At 43.5% G+C, this 23,850-nt stretch overlaps 1 protein-coding gene across 1 annotated transcript in view; it reads left to right on the forward strand.

Annotated features, from left to right (window-relative positions):
• The window catches only part of GABRB1 (gamma-aminobutyric acid type A receptor subunit beta1), a 102,943-nt gene extending 79,093 nt beyond the window's left edge, over positions 1-23,850 (forward strand). Inside the window, exons 5-9 of the mRNA XM_082238265.1 lie at positions 8,724-8,806; positions 14,854-14,991; positions 15,086-15,238; positions 17,294-17,535; positions 22,406-23,850. Coding sequence (XP_082094391.1) covers positions 8,724-8,806; positions 14,854-14,991; positions 15,086-15,238; positions 17,294-17,535; positions 22,406-22,753 — 964 coding nt within the window. The 3' untranslated portion in view covers positions 22,754-23,850. The remainder of the gene's footprint in view (positions 1-8,723; positions 8,807-14,853; positions 14,992-15,085; positions 15,239-17,293; positions 17,536-22,405) is intronic.

The raw sequence follows: 23,850 nt of genomic DNA on the forward strand, positions 1-23,850 counted from the left end.
GCGTGCCTGAAGAGGGGCGCTTGATATAGCCATTAAAAGTGAGGCATGGGCCTTGGCATTGGTGAGGAACCTCTGTGGCCATTTAGCCCCTTCACAATTCTTTTGAATGCATGAAGAGGCTTATTTGAACCCTGATATTTAGATCTTGGACCTCTTGGAAAAGGGAAGAGCTGTAACTCAATGGAAGGGCATCTACTTTGGATGCACGAGGTTCCAGGTTCAATCCCAGGCAGCTCCAGGGCTGGGATAGACCCCTGTCTGAAACTTTGGAGAGTTGCTGCCAGTCAATGGCAATACTGAGGTAGCTGGTCCAATGGTGTGACTCTGTATTAATCCACTTCCTGTGTTCTTAGGGCTGGATATGGACCTAGGAGGTGGATGGGGGAATGTATATCCCGGCTCAGATAAGGAAACATGCTCCCTCAGCTCATCTTCCTCCCATAAATTGGAGGGACTGAACTCATCTGAGAAATAGCTCAGTTGGTTAGAGCATGGTGCTGATAATGCCAAGGTTGTAAGTTTGATCCCCATATGGGACAGCTGCTTATTCCTGCATTGCAGGGGCTTGTCCTAGATGACGTTCAGGGTCCCTTCCAACTCTACAGTTCTATGATCCTTTGATCACTGTGAAGATAAAAATGGGAAACAGTGGGTAGCGCTTTTCCACATGCATGCTTTATAAATGACAGAACATTTATTTTTATTTTAAATATTTTTATTGATTTTTACAAATAATTTCCAAAAATCATATAACATGCTTTCTTATCTTATACAAAGTTTTGGACCTCCATCAACCGCATCTGAAGATTTTTCCATCTTTATCACTTAATCTGCATTTCATTATTTTCAGTATTACATTCAATACTCCTTCGTTAATAAGTCTTATCATAGTTTTCTCTGCAATATTTCGCATAATCTTCCTTACAAAACTTCTTGTAATCCTACTAGCGTAATCTGTTGATTACAATTGCTTTTCAAATAATTCATTTATTTACTCCATTCCTCTGAGAATCTCTGATCCCGCAGGTTTCGAATCCTTCCTGTCATCTTATCCAATTCTGCAAAATGACAGAACATTTAATGCTTCTTATTCTCCAGAAGGTTTGAAGTATATTCTTAGAAGCCAGACGTAGAGCCCATTCAGAAGGCCAAAGTAGCTTACCAACATCCCATGCAGAGATGTGCTAAAATGTGTAGTAAAACAGGGATCTGAAGCTGGACTTCATCCATTTTTGGACTCCCAAGCTGCTATAACTGCAGCAAGTTAAACTAGCCAGCCACCTGACATATTGGAATGCGCACACACACATACACACACACACACACATTTCCACAGTATCCCAAAGCAATTGGAAGGAAAAGATGGCACGGATGACTAGAGAGATGTATGAAAGCCAGAAAGCCACAGGAGGGCAATAATAATGTTTAATGGTTGGTAAGCAGCTTTCCATTTTCTGCTGCACTCATTTTCGTGTTGAACGGGGGGGGGGGAGAGAGAATGAAATCCTTTAAATATCAGTTTCGTACATCTGGAAGGCATGAAATATCACTAGAGACATAATGGAGCTGCGCCCAATGAGAATTAAACATAGCAAACATCCTCTCTGTTGATTTTATTTGAAGAGTTTCCTTGGGGTGATGGATAACTTTGAAAGGAGAATAAATGAGGCTATTTATAAAAACTTAATAAACTCTGTGCTTTAATGTTGTAGAGAAATGGCTGTTTTTGCTGCCTAAAATTCAGGCGATCATAAATGTCAGAAGAAAATTGCTCAGCGTAGTACTCCTGTCTTATTTATTGTTTACTCGAAAGAAAAGTGGAACCCTGCCTGCTATGTTCTGCCTTATATTACCGCTTATATTTTCAACTGTAGATGAAAATGAATGACCCAAGGTATACATTTTCGGGTTGTTCTAGTTTGCTGTAGCCCATCACATCTGTCAATAAAGTCAGGATCCTACACAATGAGCATGAGAAGATGGGGATGAAGTGGTACTTGTCTTGGTGGGGGGCAGAATGGACTGCTCTACCGCAGACTACTGATGGAGGTCAATTTTTTATGCCTATGTAGAAAAAGAAAATCCCTGTGTGTAAAAAGCAGCCGGGGGGAAACAGAATTAGGACTTTTCTCCCTGATTCTTTGTTGGGTTTTTCCTTGCATGGAATCTTGTAGGCAGAGGGGCATTCAGAAATGGCATTTGACACACACATACACACTCGCAGCAAGTGGCAACATAGATTCTGCCACCTCAAGATTCTGTCACTTCATTCTGCTGCACATACAGACCAGGCATGTACCACATACCCCGCAAGTGTCCCGGAAAAACTGGGACATCCTGTTTTCCCCGCAAGAACACAATGGTCATTTTGGGCACCATGATATCACGTGATTTCATGCCAAGGTCTCGCCCCCCCCCCCGCACTTTTTGGAGGGGCCGCGATCTCTACTTACAGTACCCATTTTTGGGTACTGTAAGAGCATGCCCTCCCCCAAGTGTGTGCTTTGGGCTCCATGATCTCATAAGGGTCACGTGACTCATGCAGGAGCACAGAGAGAGGAAGATGCACGTTGACTGGCTGGGCTCCCCCTGTGCAAGTCGCTGTGGCGCCATCAGCAGCGAGGGCTAGGTTTGCATGGTGGGCTATGTTCACGCTCTGCGGTCCACACTGGCCTGGCATGCATGCACCTGCGTGAGCTCCAAGCACCAGCAAACCATGCTATGCCACTGCAATAGATCAGAAGTATATACACAAATAAACTGGTGCCATTTCCAGGTGCCAATGAGGGGAAGAGCATCCATCATGAGCTGGTTTTTGAGGAAATCATCTTTCAATGAATTATTTTTTTAAACTGAACCACTAAAATTAAGCTGTGTTTCCTCTGCATTTTCACATCCAAAATGCCTGTTCAGTCCTCAAAGCTTGCTTTTCTCTTCTTGCTTTCTTAAATTTGCCGTTTCCCACTCCCTTTTGGGTTTAAAACACACACATATATCTCTACCATCTATTTGCTCTGTCAAACAAAACTGTTGTTTGCAATAAATTGTGCTTCCCATTCGCAGACAACCTTTATTACAGCCGTGTAGTTATAGCATTGTCAGAATTTCTGCTATAAATGTTATTTGATTGTATTTATAGCCTCGCAGTGAAAGGGGCTAACTGTGCTGAGGTTTCTTCAATAGATCTCAGTCCCATAGGATATTTGGTAAAATAAAAATAAAAAAATAAAACAGTGCAACATTACTTTGTATTTGGCATCTTCAGAACACCTGGTAGGTAGCCCTTATGGTACCTTGCAAAATAATTTACCTTGACCCAGCTATGGGCTCATTCTGTACACACATACAAAATGGGCTTCTGCCTGCTCTCTTTGCCTGGGGCAATGAAGGGATGGAGAACCTGCCACTCTCTAGTTGTGGTTAGACTCCAGCTCCCATCAGCCTCAACCAACATGACCAATGATCAGTGTCAGTGAGGATTGTAGCTCAACAACATCTGGAGAGCCAGTGGTTCCCTACCCCTGGTGTGTTGCGTTTAAAATGCTATTGTGTGCATGATTCCCAAGGCTGAACTAAAAGCTGTAGCTGAACTTTTTCAGGGTGAGATCTGTTTGAATTTAAAGCTTTTATTATTCTCATTCTCTCTCTCTCTCTCTCTCTCTCACACACACACACACCAACACCTCATAGAATTGTAGAGTTGCATAGCAGTAATATACAGCTTGAACTTTCAACCTTGGTGTTATCAGCACCATACTCTAACCAACTGAACTATCCAAGCTGATATATAAAGGTAAAGGGACCCCTGACCATTAGGTCCAGTCGTGGCCGACTCTGGGGTTGTGGCGCTCATCTCACTTTATTGGCTGAAGGAGCCGGCGTACAACTTCCGGGTCATGTGGCCAGCATGACTAAGCCGCTTCTGGCGAAGCAGAGCAGCACACAGAAATGCTGTCTACCTTCCTGCCAAAGTGGTACCTATTTATCTACTTGCACTTTGATGTGCTTTCGAACTGCTAGGTTGGTAGGAGCAGGGACGGAGCAACAGGAGCTCACCCCGTTGTGGGAATTCGAACTGCCGACCTTCTGATCGGCAAGTCCTAGGCTCTGTGGTTTAACCCACAGCGCCACCTGCATCCCAAGCTGATATATGAACATAGACTAAAAACAGTAACAGTAAATGCTGTATATATAAAAGCAGCATACAATCATCCTATGTCAAAATAAAACAGGGCAGTCGAACGCACGACCCAGGGGGCACATGCAGCCCTCAATGCCTTTTTTGGCAGCCCATGGCAACATTTGAAACCACCACCCCCACACACACACACACTGCCTTCCCAAAGCTGAATAAGTGAGGCACTGGTGTTTGGGAAGGAGGTGTGAGGGCTCCGACAGGGTCCTAGAATCCTCCTCCTCCTTCCCAAAACCTAGTTAGCATTTGCCCAGCTTTGAGAAGGAGGTGGGAGGGCTCTAGGACCCTGCCAGAGCCTTGCATCTCTTTCCCAATGCCCTGCAACTTGCTTATCCAGCTTTGTTGGTGCTGACCATTAAAGCCCTAAACCAGAGCTTCCCACACTGTGTGTTGTGACACATTAGTGTGTCGGCTGCAGTGCGTAGGTGTGTAGCACAAACGCTCCCCACGCTCCTCCCGGGGATGGAAAGGAGTTCGTTTAACCTCGGGATTGCAAGCAAAGCTGAATTACCATGTCGTGAAATGATGGAAAACTAATTACTGTGTTGTGAAATGATGCAAAACTGAATTGCCGTGTCGTGAAATGATGCATGTCCAAAAATTGTTTCACCAACTTGAAAAGTTTGGAAAGTTCTGCCCTAAATGGCTTTGGCCCCGTATACCAGAAGGAGCTTCTCTGCCCCCATCGTTCAGCCCGGACACTGAGATTGAGGACCGAGGGCCTTCTGGCAGTTCCCTCACTGCGAGAAGTGAGGTTACAGGGAACCAGGCAGAGGGCCTTCTCAGTAGTGGCGCCTGCCCTGTGCTACTGTTGTGGAGGATGGGAGTGATTTAAAAAATCAATCCTTCTGTGAGACTGGGAATATCCCCTCACTCGCCCAGTTTAGGATATTCCACCATTCTTCAGCAGAGTTTCTTTTCTTTCAGCAAAGTAAGTGGCTGACATATGTCAAACAAAGCTTCAATCATAAAGAAAATTGCAGCACAATAACAAACTGAGAGAAAATAAAACAACCTCATGAGGCAAGAATGACAGTTGGCCTCTCTAACTGAACTTAACTGAATAACTAAAGGGAGGGGCCGATTCCGGAGCACAATACAAAAGCCCCGCCCACCAGATAACAGACATTCTACTAATCCAATTAGGCCCCAGTGTTTTTTCTCACATGAACATCCTCCCATCAGATGTCAAGGAAATAAACAACTATCTGATTTTTAGAAGACATCTGAAGGCAGCCCTATTTAGGAAGTTTTTAATTTTTGAAGTTTTATTGTGTTTTTAATATTCTGCTGGGAGCCGCCCAGAGTGGCTGGGGCAACCCAGTCGGATGAATGCCATCCAAATATTATTATTATTATTATTATTATTATTATTATTATTATTATTAGGAAGGCAGCATGAGAGCTTGGTGGGGGACATCAGATTTTGGCCTCACTCCACCCTCCCGCACGACAAGGCAATGTGCAGCCTGTGGGTTCCATGTTGTGACCCTCTTTGTAGAAAAAGTTGGGCCGCCCTGATATAGAAGCTAAAACCAGTTAAAAGGTTTGGGAAAATAAAAATGTCTTTGCCTGATGCCGAAAAGACCTCAAGACACCTGGTGAGTTTCTCTGAGAGGTTCATTCCATGCTGGGAATGCTACCACTGGAAAGGCCCTTTCCCCAGTGGACTACCCATCGCACCTCACCTGACAAGAGGCGCTCAGAGAAGGGCCTTAGGTGAAGATCTTAAAGCCTGGGTTGGCGCAGCTCCAGACAGGCAAAATGCTGGGCCTTATAAGAGGGAGAAAGAATTTTGTGTGGAGATTTGTATCTTGTCACTGGAAACACTGAATTTCTCATGCTGCATTCCTTTTTGTCTACCTTATTGCTGCTTTGGGGCAAAACCATTTAGAAATACAGCTCAGCGTGCCTTATGGAACTGGGGGGTGGGGAAAACCTGGCTCCTTTGGTCCATTAGCAAATTCTTAAGAGATATTACGCAAAAAAATCAATACTGTCAATGCTGAATAAAAATTATTAATTCTTTAGAGAGGGCAATTTTTTTTCTGAGCAAGTCTTAATACATAATTCAGTTTGAACAGCCAATTGTTCCTAATATTCCCAATGTGGCGTACAGGGGTTCCACCAAGAATTCCTGTTTCTGCTGATTTATTATTATTATTTTTCCTAATTAAGGGTTTGGTCCTTTGTTGCTGCTGCTGTTTGCCTTCCGGGGATCCTCCTTTTTTATTATTGGTTTGATTTGTTTTGAGGGGGGTGTAGGTGGGTTGCCCTTTGTTTGGGGGGGGGTTCCCAGCTTTTCTGCTAATTTTCTGTTTTTATGGTACCCAAAACAGTACCTTAGGTTTCCAAATGTACCCGCAGGTCCCAAAAGGCTAGGGGTCTTAAATTAAGTTAACTGGCTCTTCTAGTGCTTCTCTACCTTTTCCCACAAAGTAGAAAATCCGAAGGAGCTATTTGTGTAGTCCAGGGGTCTGCAACCTTTAAGACAAAAAGAGCCACTTGGACCCGTTTGTGAAGAAAAAAAAACTGGGAGCCGCAAAACTCGTCATTATAAAAATAACTTTTTTGTCACTTTTTAAAATTATTTATTTGTTTGACCCCTCAGAATTACTCCTCCTCATAGAAATAAACGTTAAATTAACAAGTTACATTTTTTGCGTGTGTGATCTTCACTCACCTTCAAAACAGTGACCAGCGTACATGCCCCCTTTCAATGCAGTGACCAGCGTACATGCCCCTTACAATTTAGCGGGCGGGCGGGAAGGTGACATCGGGACGGTGCGTGACTAACGCACGCAACTGCCCCCATGCGACGTCACAGCCAGTACAGCGCCCGTCACAGTGGGGAGTGTCGGGGTGCACAATGCGCCTCCTCCCCTCGCTAGTATCCGCCCCGGAGCCGTGGCAAAGGTGTAAAAGAGCCACATGCGGCTCCGGAGCCACAGGTTGCAGACCCCTGGTGTAGTCCGTTTTCCTTTGGAGGAGCAAGAACTGGAGATTTATGGGAGATGCTTATAGCTTCATTTGTTTGCTTTAAAAAATGTGCAGGTTGAAAAGAAACAGTAGGGATATGCAGAGCAAGCAGAGACACTGCTAGCCCAAAGGCAGAATCCGAATCACAGATTGATTCATGTACTGCTGCCACTCCATAGAAATTAATAATAATGAGCCCACACTCACACGGTGCAGTATGCAACTAATTACCTGAGAAACGGCTGCCTTGCATGGCACCGAGGATTCTTCCATTAGCATTTCACACGGCTGGGTTGGAAGAAATCAACAAAGGGAATAGACAAGGAAAAAATTTCAAGGCAGAAAGGGAAGGGCACCAGCCAGAGGGACAAAGGCTGTGGGAAGGTCACACAGTTCCACCCAGTGCCAGATTTACATATAAGCTAAACAAGCTATATAGCCCCAGTCTCTTGGGGGGCCCCGAAAAATTTAAAGGAAAAAACAACTGGAGGTACATTTCCAAAATATAAGATAAAAAACAAATAAAATAAAACCTACATACAGCAACAGTGTTTTGTGTTGTGTAGGCTCCTATGTTGTAAGTTAGGCATGGCCAAACTTGGCCCTCCAGATGTTTTGGGACTACAACTCCCATCATCCCTAGCTAACAGGAGCAGTGCTCAGGGATGATGGGAACTGTAGTCTCAAAACAACTGGAGGGCCGAGTTTGGCCATGCCTGATGTAAGTAATGGGTCCCGCCTGCTCCCTAAAATATCACTAACACTATTAATATACTTCTTCTTAACTGTATTTCACTACAGTGGTACCTCGGGTTACATACACTTCAGGTTACAGATGCTTCAGGTTACAGACTCCGCTAACCCAGAAATAGTACCTCGGGTTAAGAACTTTGCTTCAGGATGAGAACAGAAATCGTGCTCCGGCGGCTAAAGTGGTGCTTCAGGTTAAGAACGGACCTCCGGAACGAGTTAAGTACTTAACCTGAGGTACCACTGTATTACAGTGAGGTACCACTGTATTAATATACTTCTTCATAATTGTAATTCAGTTCAGCACTTACTTTGATAAAATACATACTTTGTTATGTGCAAATGGCTTTAGATACTTATTAGGTCCATAAATTACCATATAGCATATATTCAACACAAAGAACGGGGACAATTTGTTGTTGACAAAGGACAGCTGGACATAGAAAGGGCCCCATTACCTTCAGTAGCTTAGGGCCTCATCAAACCTAAATCTGGCCCTGCTTTCACCCCCTTTCACAGCCTTTGACTGCTTTTTTAAAGTTTGTTTTGATGCCATGTGAATGACTATTTGTCCTGGAATACAACACTTGATGTTTGTAATTGTTTTTGAAGAAATTCAATAAAGTTTGCAATAATAATTCAAAAAGTTTTTTTAAGATTGTTAAAATGTTTGACCTGAGCTGCAAGTCCACGTATCCTTCTTTCTTGATCCTACCTTCTCTCTCTCTCCCTCTCCTCCTTTCTCTCTCTCACTCCCCCTCTCCTTGACTCTCTCTCTTTCCTCTTCCTTCTTTCTCAGGATCACTACCACAGCTGCCTGCATGATGGATTTACGCAGGTACCCTCTGGATGAACAAAACTGCACGCTGGAAATTGAAAGCTGTAAGTTGTCTCCCCATTTTCTACTGCTTATATAAAAGAACAAACTTGTTTTGTACTTTTGTACAATGTGTGGCAAGGAATCTTACAGTGTATACTGCCATCTACACCTAAATTGCAACCATATTTCTGAGCCCAAATAAATTTGCTTATATCTCTTGCCTAATTTGCGATATTGTCTAAAGTATAAAGTATAGTTTGACTATATATGTTTAAAACATTTTTGAAACATTACGCTGCCTCTTTACCGTATCTTTAAAATAGGAATATAACAAGCTGGTCACATATACAGTATGGTGGTGCATCTAGATTAATTACGGTACTGAAATAGTTTAAATCAGTTAAATATACCATGTACAGATAGTACTGAGCTGTTGTTGTTTAGTCGTGTCCGACTCTTTGTGACCCCATGGACCATTGCACGCCAGGCACTCCTGTCTCCCACTGCTTCCCGCAGTTTGATCAAACTCATGCTGGTAGCTTTGACAACATTGTCCAACCATCTTGTCCTCTGTTGTCCCCTTCTCCTTGTGCCCTCAATCTTTCCCAACATCAGGGTCTTTTCCAGGGAGTTTTCTCTTCTCATGAGGTGGCCCTTCATGGATCACTGCCTTGCTGTGGCGAGGGGCTTGAATAACTCAGAGAAGCTATGAGCTATGCCGTGCAGGGCCACCCAAGATGGACAGGTCATAGTGGAGAGTTTTGACCAAACGTGATCCACCTGGAGCAGGAACCGGCAAGCCACTCCAGTATCCCTGCCAAGAAAACTCCATGGACAAAGACAACAGGCATATAAAAGTACTGAGCTACACAATCCAATTGCCTGAACCTGTCCAAGGCAACTTCCTCTGTTGCAGTGGGAATTCCTACTCCAGATTCATTGTATCTAATGCTCCACAGCAGCAAATATAGCTTTGCTTCCTGGTTGGTTGATATCTTGCACCTGTTTGTATTAGTTCATTGGCTGCAATACCATTAGATTACTATGAAAAGCAGATAAAAACACTACCCACCATCCTTATACGGAGCCCCACCAGGGTCTCAATAAACCTCTTGCAGCCTGCGTGGTGTAGGGCTTAGAGAGTTGGACTAGGAAACTTGGGTTTGAATCGCCACTCTGCCATGAAGCACAGTGTGACTTTGTTAGTTGCAGTGTGACTTTGTTAGTAGCTGAACCTACTCCACAGCATTGTTGAGATGATATGTGTGTTTGTGCGTTTGTGCGTGTGCTTTGTGCACCACCCTGAGCTCTGAAGGAAGATAGAATAAAAAAGCAAATTGTACAAATAATGCCTACTTAGGACTTCAAGAACAGGGTTGGGGATGTTGTCCTGGGCTACATGAGGCTCAGCGGGTCACAAATTGTGCATTCCTGCATAAGCAATTTTCTGGCTTTCTTTTTGCCCTGACTGGTATCTCTTCTGTTTACAACACTTTTAGCATCCTTGTCATCTTGCGCAATGTTATCCACCATCGTCAATTACTATCAAATATAGAACAGCAGTCGCTGAATACTAATTGCCAAATGTAAAACACTAAATATCAAATTGTGTGAGCATTCAGCGGGTGTCGCCATAGAATTGGCTTCCACGTTCAATAAGAGATCGTGGGAGGAATAGAAAATGTCTCATTAAGGCATTTATGTTTCTGGAAAAGCCCATCGCTGTGTTTTCCTTCTTTCTGCGGAAATAGATGCAATCTTAAATGTACATAATGGCTGAACAAAGACAGGGGTCAATTTGAAGAGGCAATGGTATGCATCAATAGAAAAATATTCCAGCCGCGTGCTCAGTGGTTGCTTGCCAGGAAGCCCGGGGGGGGGCACTCCAATAGCTGCATTCTTATTTGAACCGTCGTTGCCACTTACATTGGCAAAAAGCATTTTGACCGATTTGTGCAGAATCATTATCACTCCCTTCCTGAGACAATATACTGCACTGTTACGGTGGCTGCATATACAATACCTTGGGTTGAAAGGGTTTCACAGGAAGCGTGAAAACACACAGCATATCATTAGGGAAGGCCAATTCTGCTGGAAGCTAAAGATCCCAACTGTTTATCTGGGCCTTTGGGAAAGAGTGGATGTGGCTGGTGACCTACCTTATTTTTCACTCCCACTACACTGGCTACTGCTAATGTGGTATTCTAGAACCCATACAGTCCAAGAGCACTGATAAAAAACGGGTAAAGGTAACCCCTGGATGGTTAAGTCCAGTCAAAGGCGACTATGGGGTTGTCTTGCTTGTCTTGCTTCAGGCTGAAGGAGCCAGCACTTGTCCACAGAAAGCTTTCCAGGTCATGTGGCCATCATGACGAAACCGCTTCTGGTGCAACGGAACACCGTGACGGAAGCCAGAGCACATGAAAATGCCATTTACCTTCCCACCACAGTGGTACCTATTTATCTACTTGCACTGGTGTGCTTTCCAACTGCTAGGTTGGCAGGAGCTGGGACAGAGCAACAGGAGCTCACTCCATTGTGGGACGCGGGTGGCACTGGGGTCTAAACCACTGAGGCTCTTGGGCTTGCTGATCAGAAGGCTGGTGGTTCGAATCCCTGCGAGCACTGATATCTAGTTATGGGGAACTCGGAAACAACAACAGCCATATAGCTCAGGAATAATACGAACCAGTCTACATAACTAAGCTTTCCTCCTCCTCCTTCTTCCTCTTCCTCTTCTTCTTTTTGGAAAAAGGCTTAAGGATAAACAGATGTTATTTGTCTATTTATTACATAAATATCCTACTTTTCTTTCAAGGAGCTCAAGGTGGCCCACAAGATTCTCCCTCCTCTCAAATTTTCCTTACAACTCTGTGAGGGAGAATAGGCCAAGGAGCAGCTTCATGCCTGAGTGGAGATTTGAATTTAGGACGGTGACAATCCCTCACCTGACAGAATATCGCAGCCATCTCAGGAAAACAAGGGCTTAAGGCAGCTCATCAAAAACCTTGTCATGAGCTTAGAAACTATGAATTTATGAATTGTAACTAACTTCTAAATGTCTCTCAATGCACTTTAGTGCTGCTCAGTGACCTGTAAATTCAACGAAAGCCTAATGCAGTCAGATAAGGATTGTCAAGCGATGTGTTAATGAACTTAGAGAAGAGGCCAGGGGGGCCTATGGATCAAGACTGGTCTGGGGGAGGTGGGACAGGTAGCAGTTTTGACTGTTTATGGACCAGGAGAACTTGACTCCAGGTACTGGTGACTTCAAGGCTGGATTATTGCAATGCTCTCTATTTGCAGGTTCCCTTGTGCTTGAACTGAAATACTGCAGCATGGTCGCTGGCAGGAGTGAGACCTGCTCAAAGATCGGCACTGATTGCCGATTTGTAACTGGTCCAAGTTCAAGCTGTTAATAATGGTATTAGAAGCCCTCAGCTGCTTGAGACTAAGTTTCTTGCACGATGTGCCCACTAGACTGCTTTGGTTTGTGAGCTGACACTCTTGCAATATGAATCAGCTGTCGAACTTCCTGTTAGAAAATATTTAAGAGCCTTTGAAAGTACGCGTCATTAAATTTCAACTCAAGTCCTGTGCAAGGTTACACGCTGAACCTCTAGTCGCTTCGATGTTCATTCATTCTCAGGGTACGACAGTCATACTCCTAAACTCCAAAGGCTGAACCGCCTACGTTTTCCCAGCCGAACCCAGGTCTTTCATAAAGTTCTGGCAAACAAAGCAGATGTTGCAGACAGGCCCTAGCATGTGATGCTGTAAGAACCTTGGAACTTCCAGTCTGTTGTGTGATAGCTCTTAGCAACTTTTTATTCAGTCAGATCACAATTAAATCTCTATGAGCAGGCAGCTGAAATTGTGAATCTTGTCATTTCACATTTTTTTTGTGTGTGGGGAGAAGAGGCAAGGACTGTTTGATGGTAATGCATTCATCCTCACACTGTTGGCCTTTGGCACAGTTTATGCATTTACTGGTTTTCTGCCAATGTGTGAACAGCTGCCTGAAGCACAGACTCTCTAAGCAAAGAATTAATTTAAAGGTTTTCTTTGTCTGTTGGCGAGCTTGCTGCAGCATATGATAAATTATTCCAGTCCTCGCCGCAATGGGGACTCCATTTTCACCCTCCATTTTTATCCTCAACTCTTACTTAATGAATTCAACATGTGTCCACAATTATAAACACTCTTTTTTAAAAATTACAAATGATATAGCAACCATGTCTGAGTGAGGCCACACACTGTATTTGCAGTAATGCTGTGCTTGTAGCAATCCTTGTTTAATGTTATATGAATGTGCCCGCTCACCCCTCCCTTCTGCTATGGTATGTTCGCAATGTGGTGGTCGAAAGCTTTCACTTCTACTTTTACTAACTGCAGTTTAGAATTACGTTCGAACCAAGACGATTGCTATTCTAACCAAGTTTGGATAGCTCCGGTCTACTGAAACAAGCCAACTTCAAAGCATAGTTTATGAAGCTGTCTTGTTTCAGTAACAAAACAGAACATAAGCCACAGTTTAGGGTTCAGAAATAACATTAAATGCAGTTTACTAAAAACAAAAAATTCCGTCTTCTTCCGTGTGGAAGGGGGGACATGTGAAATACACTCTGTTTTATTCACATAATTCCAAACCATAGTTTGCCATTATGATTGAACATTCAGAACATGTTCATTCTCTTGTACAACACTTGTGCGATGCTCACATCTTAATCGTGTTTTGTACTCCCCAGTTTCCTAAGCAGTGGGAAGTTCCAGGGACAACCTTATAGGTTCAATTTTGGAAATGTTGGAGGGTATGAAATCCTGATAGGTGAATATCTTGATGGGCAGCTAAAATATTGCACTCTACAAACTAACAAACAAATATTTATTGTGATTGGATTGGGACTGAAACCCAGTCAAAGCCCTTTTCTATAACCAGCCATTTCCCAATCCACCGGTACCTGATTCAATCTGGCTGCTATTTACTTTCACTGCGGTTGCACAAAGTGGGTTTAACATGAATCTTGCCTTCAGATGCAAAGTTTGCAAATGATAGTGATGCAACATTCACATGTGGCATGAGTGAAAAACAGGTGTGAAGCGTAAGCAAACCGTAAATTGAAAACTGCAGGGATTTTTATTTTATTTTTAAGTCAGATAGTTCTTGCACAAAGTAGCAAGGTATCTTGCAAGTCATGGCTGCCCCCTGCAGCTGGTCTCAGGGCTCACTCAGATCCTGCTCTGCTAGACAAATGCTTGTTTTGCAGCATGTTTGCTAACCATTCCTTACTGCTTACCTGAGCCACGTGTTTCACTTTTCTACAGGGACTAAGAAAACCCTTGCTTTAACTCTGAGTAGATATGCATAGAGTTTCACTGTTAAATCTGTGAGAGGCACAGCACAATCCTATGCATGTTTACTCAGAGGTAAAGCCCAATTGCATTCAGTGAGGCTTATTTCCAAGAAAGTGTGCATAGGATGTAGCCTTATCAGTGATAACTTATGATTCAGGCCTAAATCCCCAAGCCCACAACAGTTCCTCTGTAATATTTCACAGGGCTATCTGTTCTTCATCAATTATACTTATTCCATTTATTATTGTTGTTTTTTATGTTTTATACAATTTGAGGTGTATAATTTTATAATTTGTTATAATTGTGAAATTCAATTTTTAAAAATATTTAAATTAAGAAGAAGAAAAAAACCGAAGTCTGAACTTCTCCAGAGAGCTGGAGAAACATTTAAATAAATAGTCTTCAACTTTGGAACGGATGCTTTCTTTTATTGAAATGTTATAAACATTATATAAAAGCACAGCCATAATCTTGTGTTACTTTTGTTAATATTTCATTTGTTTCTCATGAAAAATAAGTGGCTTGGTATAAAATCTGGTGATGAAGCTTATTTATAATTTCTCACTATCAGAAATTGCCCAACAAGAAATAAAATAAAAATGGCGGAAGTTCACAGTAATGGTCAGTAATGTTTTTTCTTATTTTCATTTTATTGACATTTGATTGGCTTTGAGATTTAATTTTACTACTCAACTAATTTATAAAACATTTGGTCAACCAACTAACATGCTTGGGTATATCCTTCCTATTGCAGATGGATACACAACGGATGATATTGAGTTCTACTGGAATGGAGGGGAATCTGCTGTAAGTGGAGTTAATAAAATTGAGCTCCCTCAATTCTCAATTATCGACTACAAGATGATTTCAAAAAGAGTAGAGTTTGCAACAGGTAAGCAGTGAGCATCCCAAGACATACTCTGGGAATGGCAGTAGAAAAGAGACATGCTGTGGTTTCACTTTTCCCTTTTTTATTTTTTAAATAGGGGCATACCCTCGGCTGTCACTGAGCTTTCGACTTAAAAGAAACATCGGCTACTTCATTTTGCAAACCTACATGCCTTCTACTCTGATTACGATTCTGTCGTGGGTATCTTTCTGGATCAACTATGATGCATCTGCTGCACGAGTTGCACTAGGTAATTTATTATTTGGACAACAAAGCTACTTAAATATCCTTGGTGTGTGAGATTTATTCTTTTCATTTATTAATTCATTTTAGCATGTTAGAGGGCTCTATGTGCTCCGTGTGTTGTGTTGTTTTGGTTTTCTTTCTTTCTTTTTCTAAAAAAAACCCATAATGACACATAACATCCTGGCAATTTTATACTACTGGTCATGTATCTCTTTTTTAAAAGTAAATTTCAAGTCCTTACAGTTGTGAAGAAAGTGGGTGAAAGTATGGGGGGAATGCAGTGTATCCCAGAAACTGGAAAGGGTGGGGGGAGTAAATAAGATTTCCAGAGCCATAATATATATGAGTCATACCCTCCCAGTTCTAGACATTGTGTTCTATCTTCTAGTCATTGTGCAAAACAAGCTTAGTTTGTATAATTTATACAGTTGCAGACCATCTCTCTGCCTGGATCTCATGAGAAAATGATGGTGACTCTGAAAAGGAGTCATAAAAGATAATGTGCTATGTTGGCAATGCATCTTTGGCTTACCAAAAACAAAAAGCTTCTCCAGTTACAATAAGCAATAGCTGATGGCAGTATGGGAAACTACCTTATATTACCCTTAGCCAGGCTTCCTCAACCTCGGCCCTCCAGATGTTTTTTGGCCTACAACTCCCATGATCCCTAGCTAGCAGGACCAGTGGTCAGGGATGATGGGAATTGTAGTCTCAAAACATCTGGAGGGCTGAGGTTGAAGAAGAAGAAGGAGGAGGAGTTTGGATTTGATATCCCGCTTTACCACTACCCTAAGGAGTCTCAAGGGTGGCGCTGTGGATTAAACCACAGAGCCTAGGGCTTGCTGATCAGAAGGTCGGCAGTTCGAAACCCTGCAACGGGGTGAGCTCCTGTTGCTCAGTTCCAGCTCCTGCCAACCTAGCATTTCGAAAGCACGTCAAAGTGCAAGTAGATAAATGGGTATCGCTCTGGCGGGAAGGTAAATGGCGTTTCCACACACTGCTCTGGTTCGCCAGAAATGGCTTAGTCATGCTGGCCACATGACCCGGAAGCTGTACGCCGGCTCCCTTGGCCAATAAAGCGAGATGAGCGCCACAACCCCGGAGTCGGCCACGACTGGACCTAATGGTCAGGGGTCCCTTTACCTTTAAGGAGTCTCAAAGCGGCTAACATTCTCCTTTCCCTTGCTCCTCCACAACAAACACTCTGTGATGTGAGTGAGGCTGAGAGACTTCAGAGAAGTGTGACTAGCCCAAGGTCACCCAGCAGCTGCATGTGGAGGAGCGGGGAAGCGAACCCACTTCACCAGATTACGAGTCCACCGCTCTTAACCACTACACCACACTGGCCTTAGCAATGTTACTACTTCCAAAAGTCTGCACCCTGTGCCTCCTATGAAAGTGCCATCTTCCAGCATGGGATGTAGCAACCATACTGCTACAGTAATGCAGGAATGCAGGGATTGGGTGTCTATGTATATGTAAAATACATTTGCAATGTACAGGTGGGACCTGTTAAGGATTCAGCCAGATAGCCAGGCAGGATTCAGGATGCTCCATTCCATTCACCCCTCCCTAGTTTTGTCCCCCCTCTCAATAGTTAGTATTTTATGCTTATCCTCATTTAGCTGTTTCTGGTGAATAGGGGATAACTCCAAATGAAGGAGTCTGGTTGTGTTGCTGCAGATGCACCGCAGCATTCCTTCTCTCCGTACTCCTCCCAGCGATCATTCCTCCTCTGGTCACTGCTAGGGATACATGACCTGACTGCCTGTCTCTAAGCACTGCGGTCATCTTCAAGGGACTCCCACGCAGCAGGGTTGATGTTGCCAGCCATGTCATGTTTGCATACATCTTTGTAATGCAGAGTTGGTCTGCCAATGGGAAACCAGCTCCCTGCAGAGCACATCCTTGGGGATCCTGCCATCTTCCATTCTGTGGACACGACCAAGCCAGCGTAGAATGAGTTTGCCATTCGTATATAGGATTTTAGCAGGTTGGTTGGTGGCATCTTTGCACATGAAGAGTTGCCATGTGTACAGAGCTCTTTCCTTCCTCCTAGGGATCACCACTGTGTTGACTATGACCACCATCAGCACTCATCTCAGGGAGACACTGCCAAAGATTCCCTATGTGAAGGCAATTGACATCTACCTAATGGGCTGCTTCGTGTTTGTGTTCCTTGCCTTGTTGGAATACGCATTTGTGAACTACACCTTCTTCGGCAAAGGCCCACAGCATCAGAAGAAAGCAGCTGAGAAGGCCAGCAGTGACAAGAGGAAACTGGAGATGAATAAAGTTCAGGTAACTGGTTGCCTGAGTTTTCAGATATTTCCATTTACATATGTCAGGGAGAGGTTGAGAAGCAGGAAGGAAGCAGCACCTCAGGAAACCCTTACAGAGCTATCCTCACTTGTGCCACGTGACAGAATTCCATATGGAATATTTGTATGCAGCACAGGACAGGACAGTGATGAAAATGTTGACCTAGTACAGGGGTCAGCAAACTTTTTCAGCAGGGGGTCAGTCCACTGTCCCTCAGACCCTGTGGGGGGCCGGACTATATTGGGGGGGGGGGGGAAACGAATTCCTCTGCCCCACAAACAACCCAGAGGTACATTTTAAGTAAAATCAGACATTCTACACATGTAAAAACACGCTGATTCCTGGACCATCCGCAGGCCGGATTTAGAAGGTGATTGGGCCGGATCTGGCCCCCGGGCCTTAGTTTGCCTACTCATGACCCAGTGTGTGGCAGCTGCAAAAAAGGCAAATTTCATGCTAGGGATCATTAGGAAAGGAACTGAAAATGAGACTGCTAAGGTAAAAATGCCATTATATAACTCTATGGTACAAGCGTATTTGGAGAACTGTGTACAGTTCTGGTCACCTCAGCTCAATAAGGATTTTGCAGAGTTGGAAAAGACTCAGGAGAGGACAGACGAAATGGTCCAGGGGAAGGCGTGACCTCCCATATGGAAAGGTTGCAGCCTTTGGGACTTCTTAGTTTGAAGAAAAGGGAAATAAGAGGTGACATGATAGTTTATAGAATTGTGTATGGCATGGAGGAACTGGTTGGAGACATACCCCCTGAAATAACACTAGCAACATAAAACAGTTGTGCAGGGAATATGCATGTGGACCATACTGTCAAGCCCAGCTGCTATCATGCAGGAAGAGAAAATGCAAACGCAAGTCAGGGCAGAGCAAAGGTGAAGGCAGACCACAACAGAGTTGGACGTTCATATCAGTCAGGCGGTAGGACATGACCCATTTGGCCTTTTTGCTGTTGAAATGCTTCCTGGCCATCTGAGTGGTGTAACCACAGGCTGAATTCTCACCAGTTGCCAGTCCCGGCAACTTTACTCTTTGGTGGAGATACACTGAAGCAGTGGCGACTGGCACCCATTCAGACCAGTAGGGCAAAAGACAGGGAGACCAGTAGCCAATGCAAGATCGAGCCATTGAATTCTGGGTTGTTCCCCAGAATCCTCCCTGCTGAGTTCTACAAGGGCCAGTCTGAGTCTAAGGAGGACGTAGTTAAGAGCTAATGCTGCCACACTCTGTGCTGGTTATAAGTAAGAAGACAGGCAGGTGGGGAGCTGGTTGAACGCAGCATGAGATTGGTGGGTCAGTGTCCCATCCCCCTAATGGACCAGCCTCCAATAGGGCCATTTTCTTTTAAGTGTGGATTCTGAAATGGGCTGGATTGGTGGCCTCTGATCTCCCAGATGGGGCCATTTTGACAATATCATCCTCTGCCTTATTTTTATTTATTTTTTGCTATTGCCATTTCTATTTAGATTGGCCTTCCCCTTTTGTCTCCATTCATCTTTCTCCTTCACTCTACTTTTGTAGAAGTCTCTGAAATATGGGATCTGAAAAGAGCTCTGTGGGTTGGATGTCCCTACCCTTAACCTGCGCGGAAATGTCACATGCTGGATAATTGTGACGTTCTTTCCTTTTGCAAGTTATTTATCAACTGACCTAAGGTTGGAGATAATAGTTCTTCTAGGAAGATGGACAGTCATTTGTGGGTATGTGGGCAGTTGAATAATAATTTCTCCCTGTTCTTTTGGTCACCAGGCCATTTAGCCTTAGCTAGGCACATAATTTTCTATCCATAGCAATTTTGTCCTGAACGTAGGACACCCTGTACGTGTTTCCTCACAATGGAAAAGGACCACATTATCTACTGAATCACTTTCTATTGCCCAGTCTGTAACACTGGGCAAGCAGAGAATTTGGGCAAAAAAAAGGTGCACCAGAGAAGAAAAATAGAGATTATTATCTCCTTCCGTTTGGGTGAATGTGTTAATTTGCTAGCAATCATGATAAACTCTTTGTTATGAATTGCAAAACTTATAATTCGGAGAAAATGAATAGTCTGATGATTTATACAGAACAGGGGTCTCAAAGTGATTTAGAAACTCATTTTAAAATGTAGCAGCCTCATTCATAACACTTTAAATTAAAGCAGTAATTCATCCAACACTTGCCTTGTAATAAGCAATGAGTGCACAGTACTTTAAATGAGGGGACTCACATGAATCATCAATATAAACCATTAGCATTTGTCAGTTATTAGTCTTTACAATGGAGAAAAAAACAACAGAGAGATATTAATGACATTTGCGCTTCTATTGCAGGTGACTATATAACAAATCTGGGAAACCCCTTAATTTGCCAGTTGAATTGTTCAGTAATTAAAAGACTATAGATGTGCAGTTCATTCAGGCAATAATAACAACAGCCTACGGGATTCTTGTTGTTCGTTCCCTGCATCTTATATTCCAGAATGTAGTGTCTCTGAATATGGAAGTTTAGCTATCATGGCTTAATAAGCATTGATAAATTCAGTTGATGAATTCGTCAAATCTTTTTCTCAAGCTAGACACCATCACTAAGACTTTTTCCTATTAAAAAAAAAACCATTCCACCTTGAATTATCTGCCATGAGGTTCCTGCAGAAGATTCTGAGGAAAGTTATAGGGCAGAGGTGGGGAACTTGTAGCTCTACAAATGTTGTTGGATTACAGCTTCCATCATCCCTGACTACTGGCTCTGCTGGCTGGGAGTAATGAGAGTTAGACTTCAGCAGCATCCAGCTGTTGGCAGGGCAGCAATGCTCACATGAGCTCACATCACTGGTGTCACTGTGGCTTACTGGGAAGGAAAGGGCTACGATGGCAGTGTGGTTGGCATGGTACGAATGCACTGGTGGAGCCAATCCAGCATACCCAGGCTTCACTACCACCTCACCCCTCTCCCTCCTGCTAAGCTACAACGGGACTGGTGATGGGAATTTGGGCAAGTACCACCACCCCACTGTGACAATCACACAGGGTCCCCGGACGTTTCACCGTCTATTGATCCCTGTGCCACCACTTTATTTCTCACTGCCACCACCCAGGCCCTACCTGGTACAGTACTGAGTCCAGTCAGGGTTAAATTGGAACATAAACTTCTGTTTATTTACTGCAGTTTAACAAGCATGTGGTTTCATAAATGGTATCGGTCAATTACAATCATCGGTTGCCTATCCAGACCTATAACTTCCGCTACCTGCTCTCACTCACTAAACCACCTCTCAGATATTTGTTTGTCTTCCTAGCCCCTAACTGTTCCTGACTCAGCTTATTTCGCTACACTAACTCAACCTACCCACAGACTCTATCCCAATTCAGTCCCACTCCAACCAGCCACCAACCAGCCACCCAACTCCCAACGAACTCCTCCCTTCGCGCCTCCCAGAGCTGGTTTTATAGTCCCTCTGACTCCACCCCCCTGGGTTCTGATTGGGTAACCTGTTTAACTATTTCACCTCCAGCATTCTCATATGTTAGCGTCACACCCACTAGCAGGTTTCCCATTCAGGCTTATTGGGCAGCTGTGCTTGAACTGAGAATGCACACCGAATTCTGTGGCTGAACACGACTGGGAGAAGCGGGGGGGTCACTGTTACTGTGCCAGCCATTCTTCAGGAGAGTTTGCCATTGTTACCGATATTCTCTGCAAATATTCACCGATTAGCTTCCAAGGAATCCCAGAGACTCCCAAATGCAGTCTGGAAAACCACTGCAATAATTACAGGTTGAGCTACTGGTCTGTGGTCAACAGTAATGGCTGCTCGGCCCAGTACACCACTCTGCATTTCAACCAGCACAACATTTATTTCACTGCACATTCCTTCCTTCTTTAGACTGAATCCTTAAATGGATACCTGGCAAGGGCTATGAGGCTGCTGGGTGATTCTAGGTCCTGTTTCTTCGAGGGAGATAATGACTGTGAACCTCACAGAGACTGTAATTGCAACAGTAAACAGTTCAATTACACCGAGCCATTAAGGAAGACACTACTGTAGGTTACATGTATAGCACAGGTGAATATTACTTACCACCTTCCTACCACTTCACTTACTTCTAGCAACTTCTGTTAATTTTAAAATTTTAATGGGGGGGGGAACCCATAAGAAATACAAGTAAAGATTTCATCAGCCATTTGACCGTTTTGAAGCACTAATACCTTCCTGATGTTCTGTGAAGATAGGCAGTGGGAACCAAAGAATAATCAGTATTATTACAGACAGAAATGGCTGAAAAGGGGGCGGGGACTGGAAATGCTAAGAAAGGTTACAAAATACAAGTGTTCCCATTAACTAAAACAATCTCCAGGTTCTTTCTCAGATTCCTTTTTCTCATTTCCTCATCAATGTTGGCATTGGAAGGGGCAGCTTAAGGCTCCCCCTTCTCTACCCTCGTTGTCATTTCCTGTCATGCATTTTGTTCGTTATCATCTCACTCATTTGCCAATGTGCCAAACATAACCAGTGGTGTAGCATGGGGGCCAAGGGGTGGTTGCCCCAGATGCAAAATTGTTAGGGGGTGCAAAATTTCAATGCCCAGTGCTTCCGTTGCTGGGCTGCATTGAAAATGGCTTCTCCATGCAAACCAGGAAGTGACATCTCCAGACAACAGAATTACTCTTCTTATATCTGCAGCTGTGATCTCCTGGGTGACGTAGACAGCGTTAGGCAGTTGAATGTGCATGCATACTTAGTTTCCCTCCCTCCTCAGGCACTGAGTGCAGCCTCAGGCACTGGCAATCCACGCTACGCCACTGAGCACTACTAAGGGATTAAGAGACCTTCTCTAAAGCCATGCTTCTTCTTTAGATTGACGCCCGTGGGAATATTCTTCTTACTACCCTGGAAATGAGAAATGAAGTCAGCAGTGCCAATGTGCTGGCAACTTTGAATGACCCGAGAGCTACCATGTACTCCTACGACAGCGCCAGCATCCATTACAGGAGGCCTGCCACCACAAGGGACCTCTACAACAGGAGCACTTTGGATAGACAGACAACCCATCAAAAGGGACGCCTACGGAGAAGAGCGTCGCAGCTCAAGGTCAAAATCCCAGATTTGACTGATGTCAATTCCATAGACAAGTGGTCCAGGATGGTTTTTCCTATCACCTTTATCCTTTTCAATGTGGTCTACTGGCTTTATTATGTGCACTGAGTTATGCTGTGATCCCTCCACCTGCCTAGCCCAGACTCCTGTTCTCAAATTTGCCAACCTTAAAGACTGTTGTAGCCGCAGTGCTACATATTCAAGGTACAATATTCAGCCATTCTGTGGGTTAGGGTGCCCTTTTAACCATATCCCAAAAATCAAACCATGTTTACTTCAAAAAAGAAGACAGTATCTATTTGAACAAGCGCTCATCCTTTTAGATCTGCTTTCAAAGAGCGACATTGAAGACACAAGTGCTACCCCTCTATTTTGTTCTAAGGTTATTTCTGGTGATCTTTCCTTTCTTTTTTCTTAGCATTTAAAACATGGCGTGAAAATTCTGCCTTATTTTCCAAAACACATACATTGGTCCTAACCGTAGGCTTGTTCACACATTACACTGAACACAGGTACCAGCTCTCTCTACGCATGTACAAGTGTTTGTGTAAAAGAGTGTGCAGCTTATTTGTTGATTTGTACATCTCAGCACAGGTATACACTCATGGAATGTTACATGTTTGCGTGTACAGCTCAACTATTTGTGTACACAGATTGTTCGCTCACGAAACATAACATGTGAACATTCCTAGTACCACCATACTGTTTGCCAAACAAAGCTCAAGAAAAGGCAAAGCTACAGCGGCATGCAACCCTAATCACACTTATCTAGGAGTCAGTCCCGTTGAACAAAGTGGTTTCCAAGTAGACATGTGCTGTACACGTGTCACCATAAATAGGTTCCTAGATCAAGAACTGATATATAGCTTGAATGCCCATATAGAGTGCTTCTGACACTATCAGGGCAGATTTAGGGTTGTATCACTTAATCTGTTAATTCGTAGATCAAAAACATGTCTATGAACCGGGTAGCTTTTTCAAATTGTTCATAAACTCTAATACAAATGACTGCAAAAATAAAAATAAAAAATCATGGCTAGCAGGGGACATCTTAGAAACAGACTTCTATGAAGGTAATGCCTCTTTCAAAACTGCAGGAATGCCTGCTACAACATAACCATAGTTCTCTAAAAGCAAAGTATGCTTTTCTTTCTTCAAAACTATAGCTTCATTTATATGCAGATGTATGCGAATTTAATCAATAA

The sequence above is a fragment of the Podarcis vaucheri genome (assembly GCF_965113315.1).
Source record: "Podarcis vaucheri genome assembly, chromosome: 9".
Classification (NCBI taxonomy): Eukaryota; Metazoa; Chordata; class Lepidosauria; order Squamata; family Lacertidae; genus Podarcis; species Podarcis vaucheri.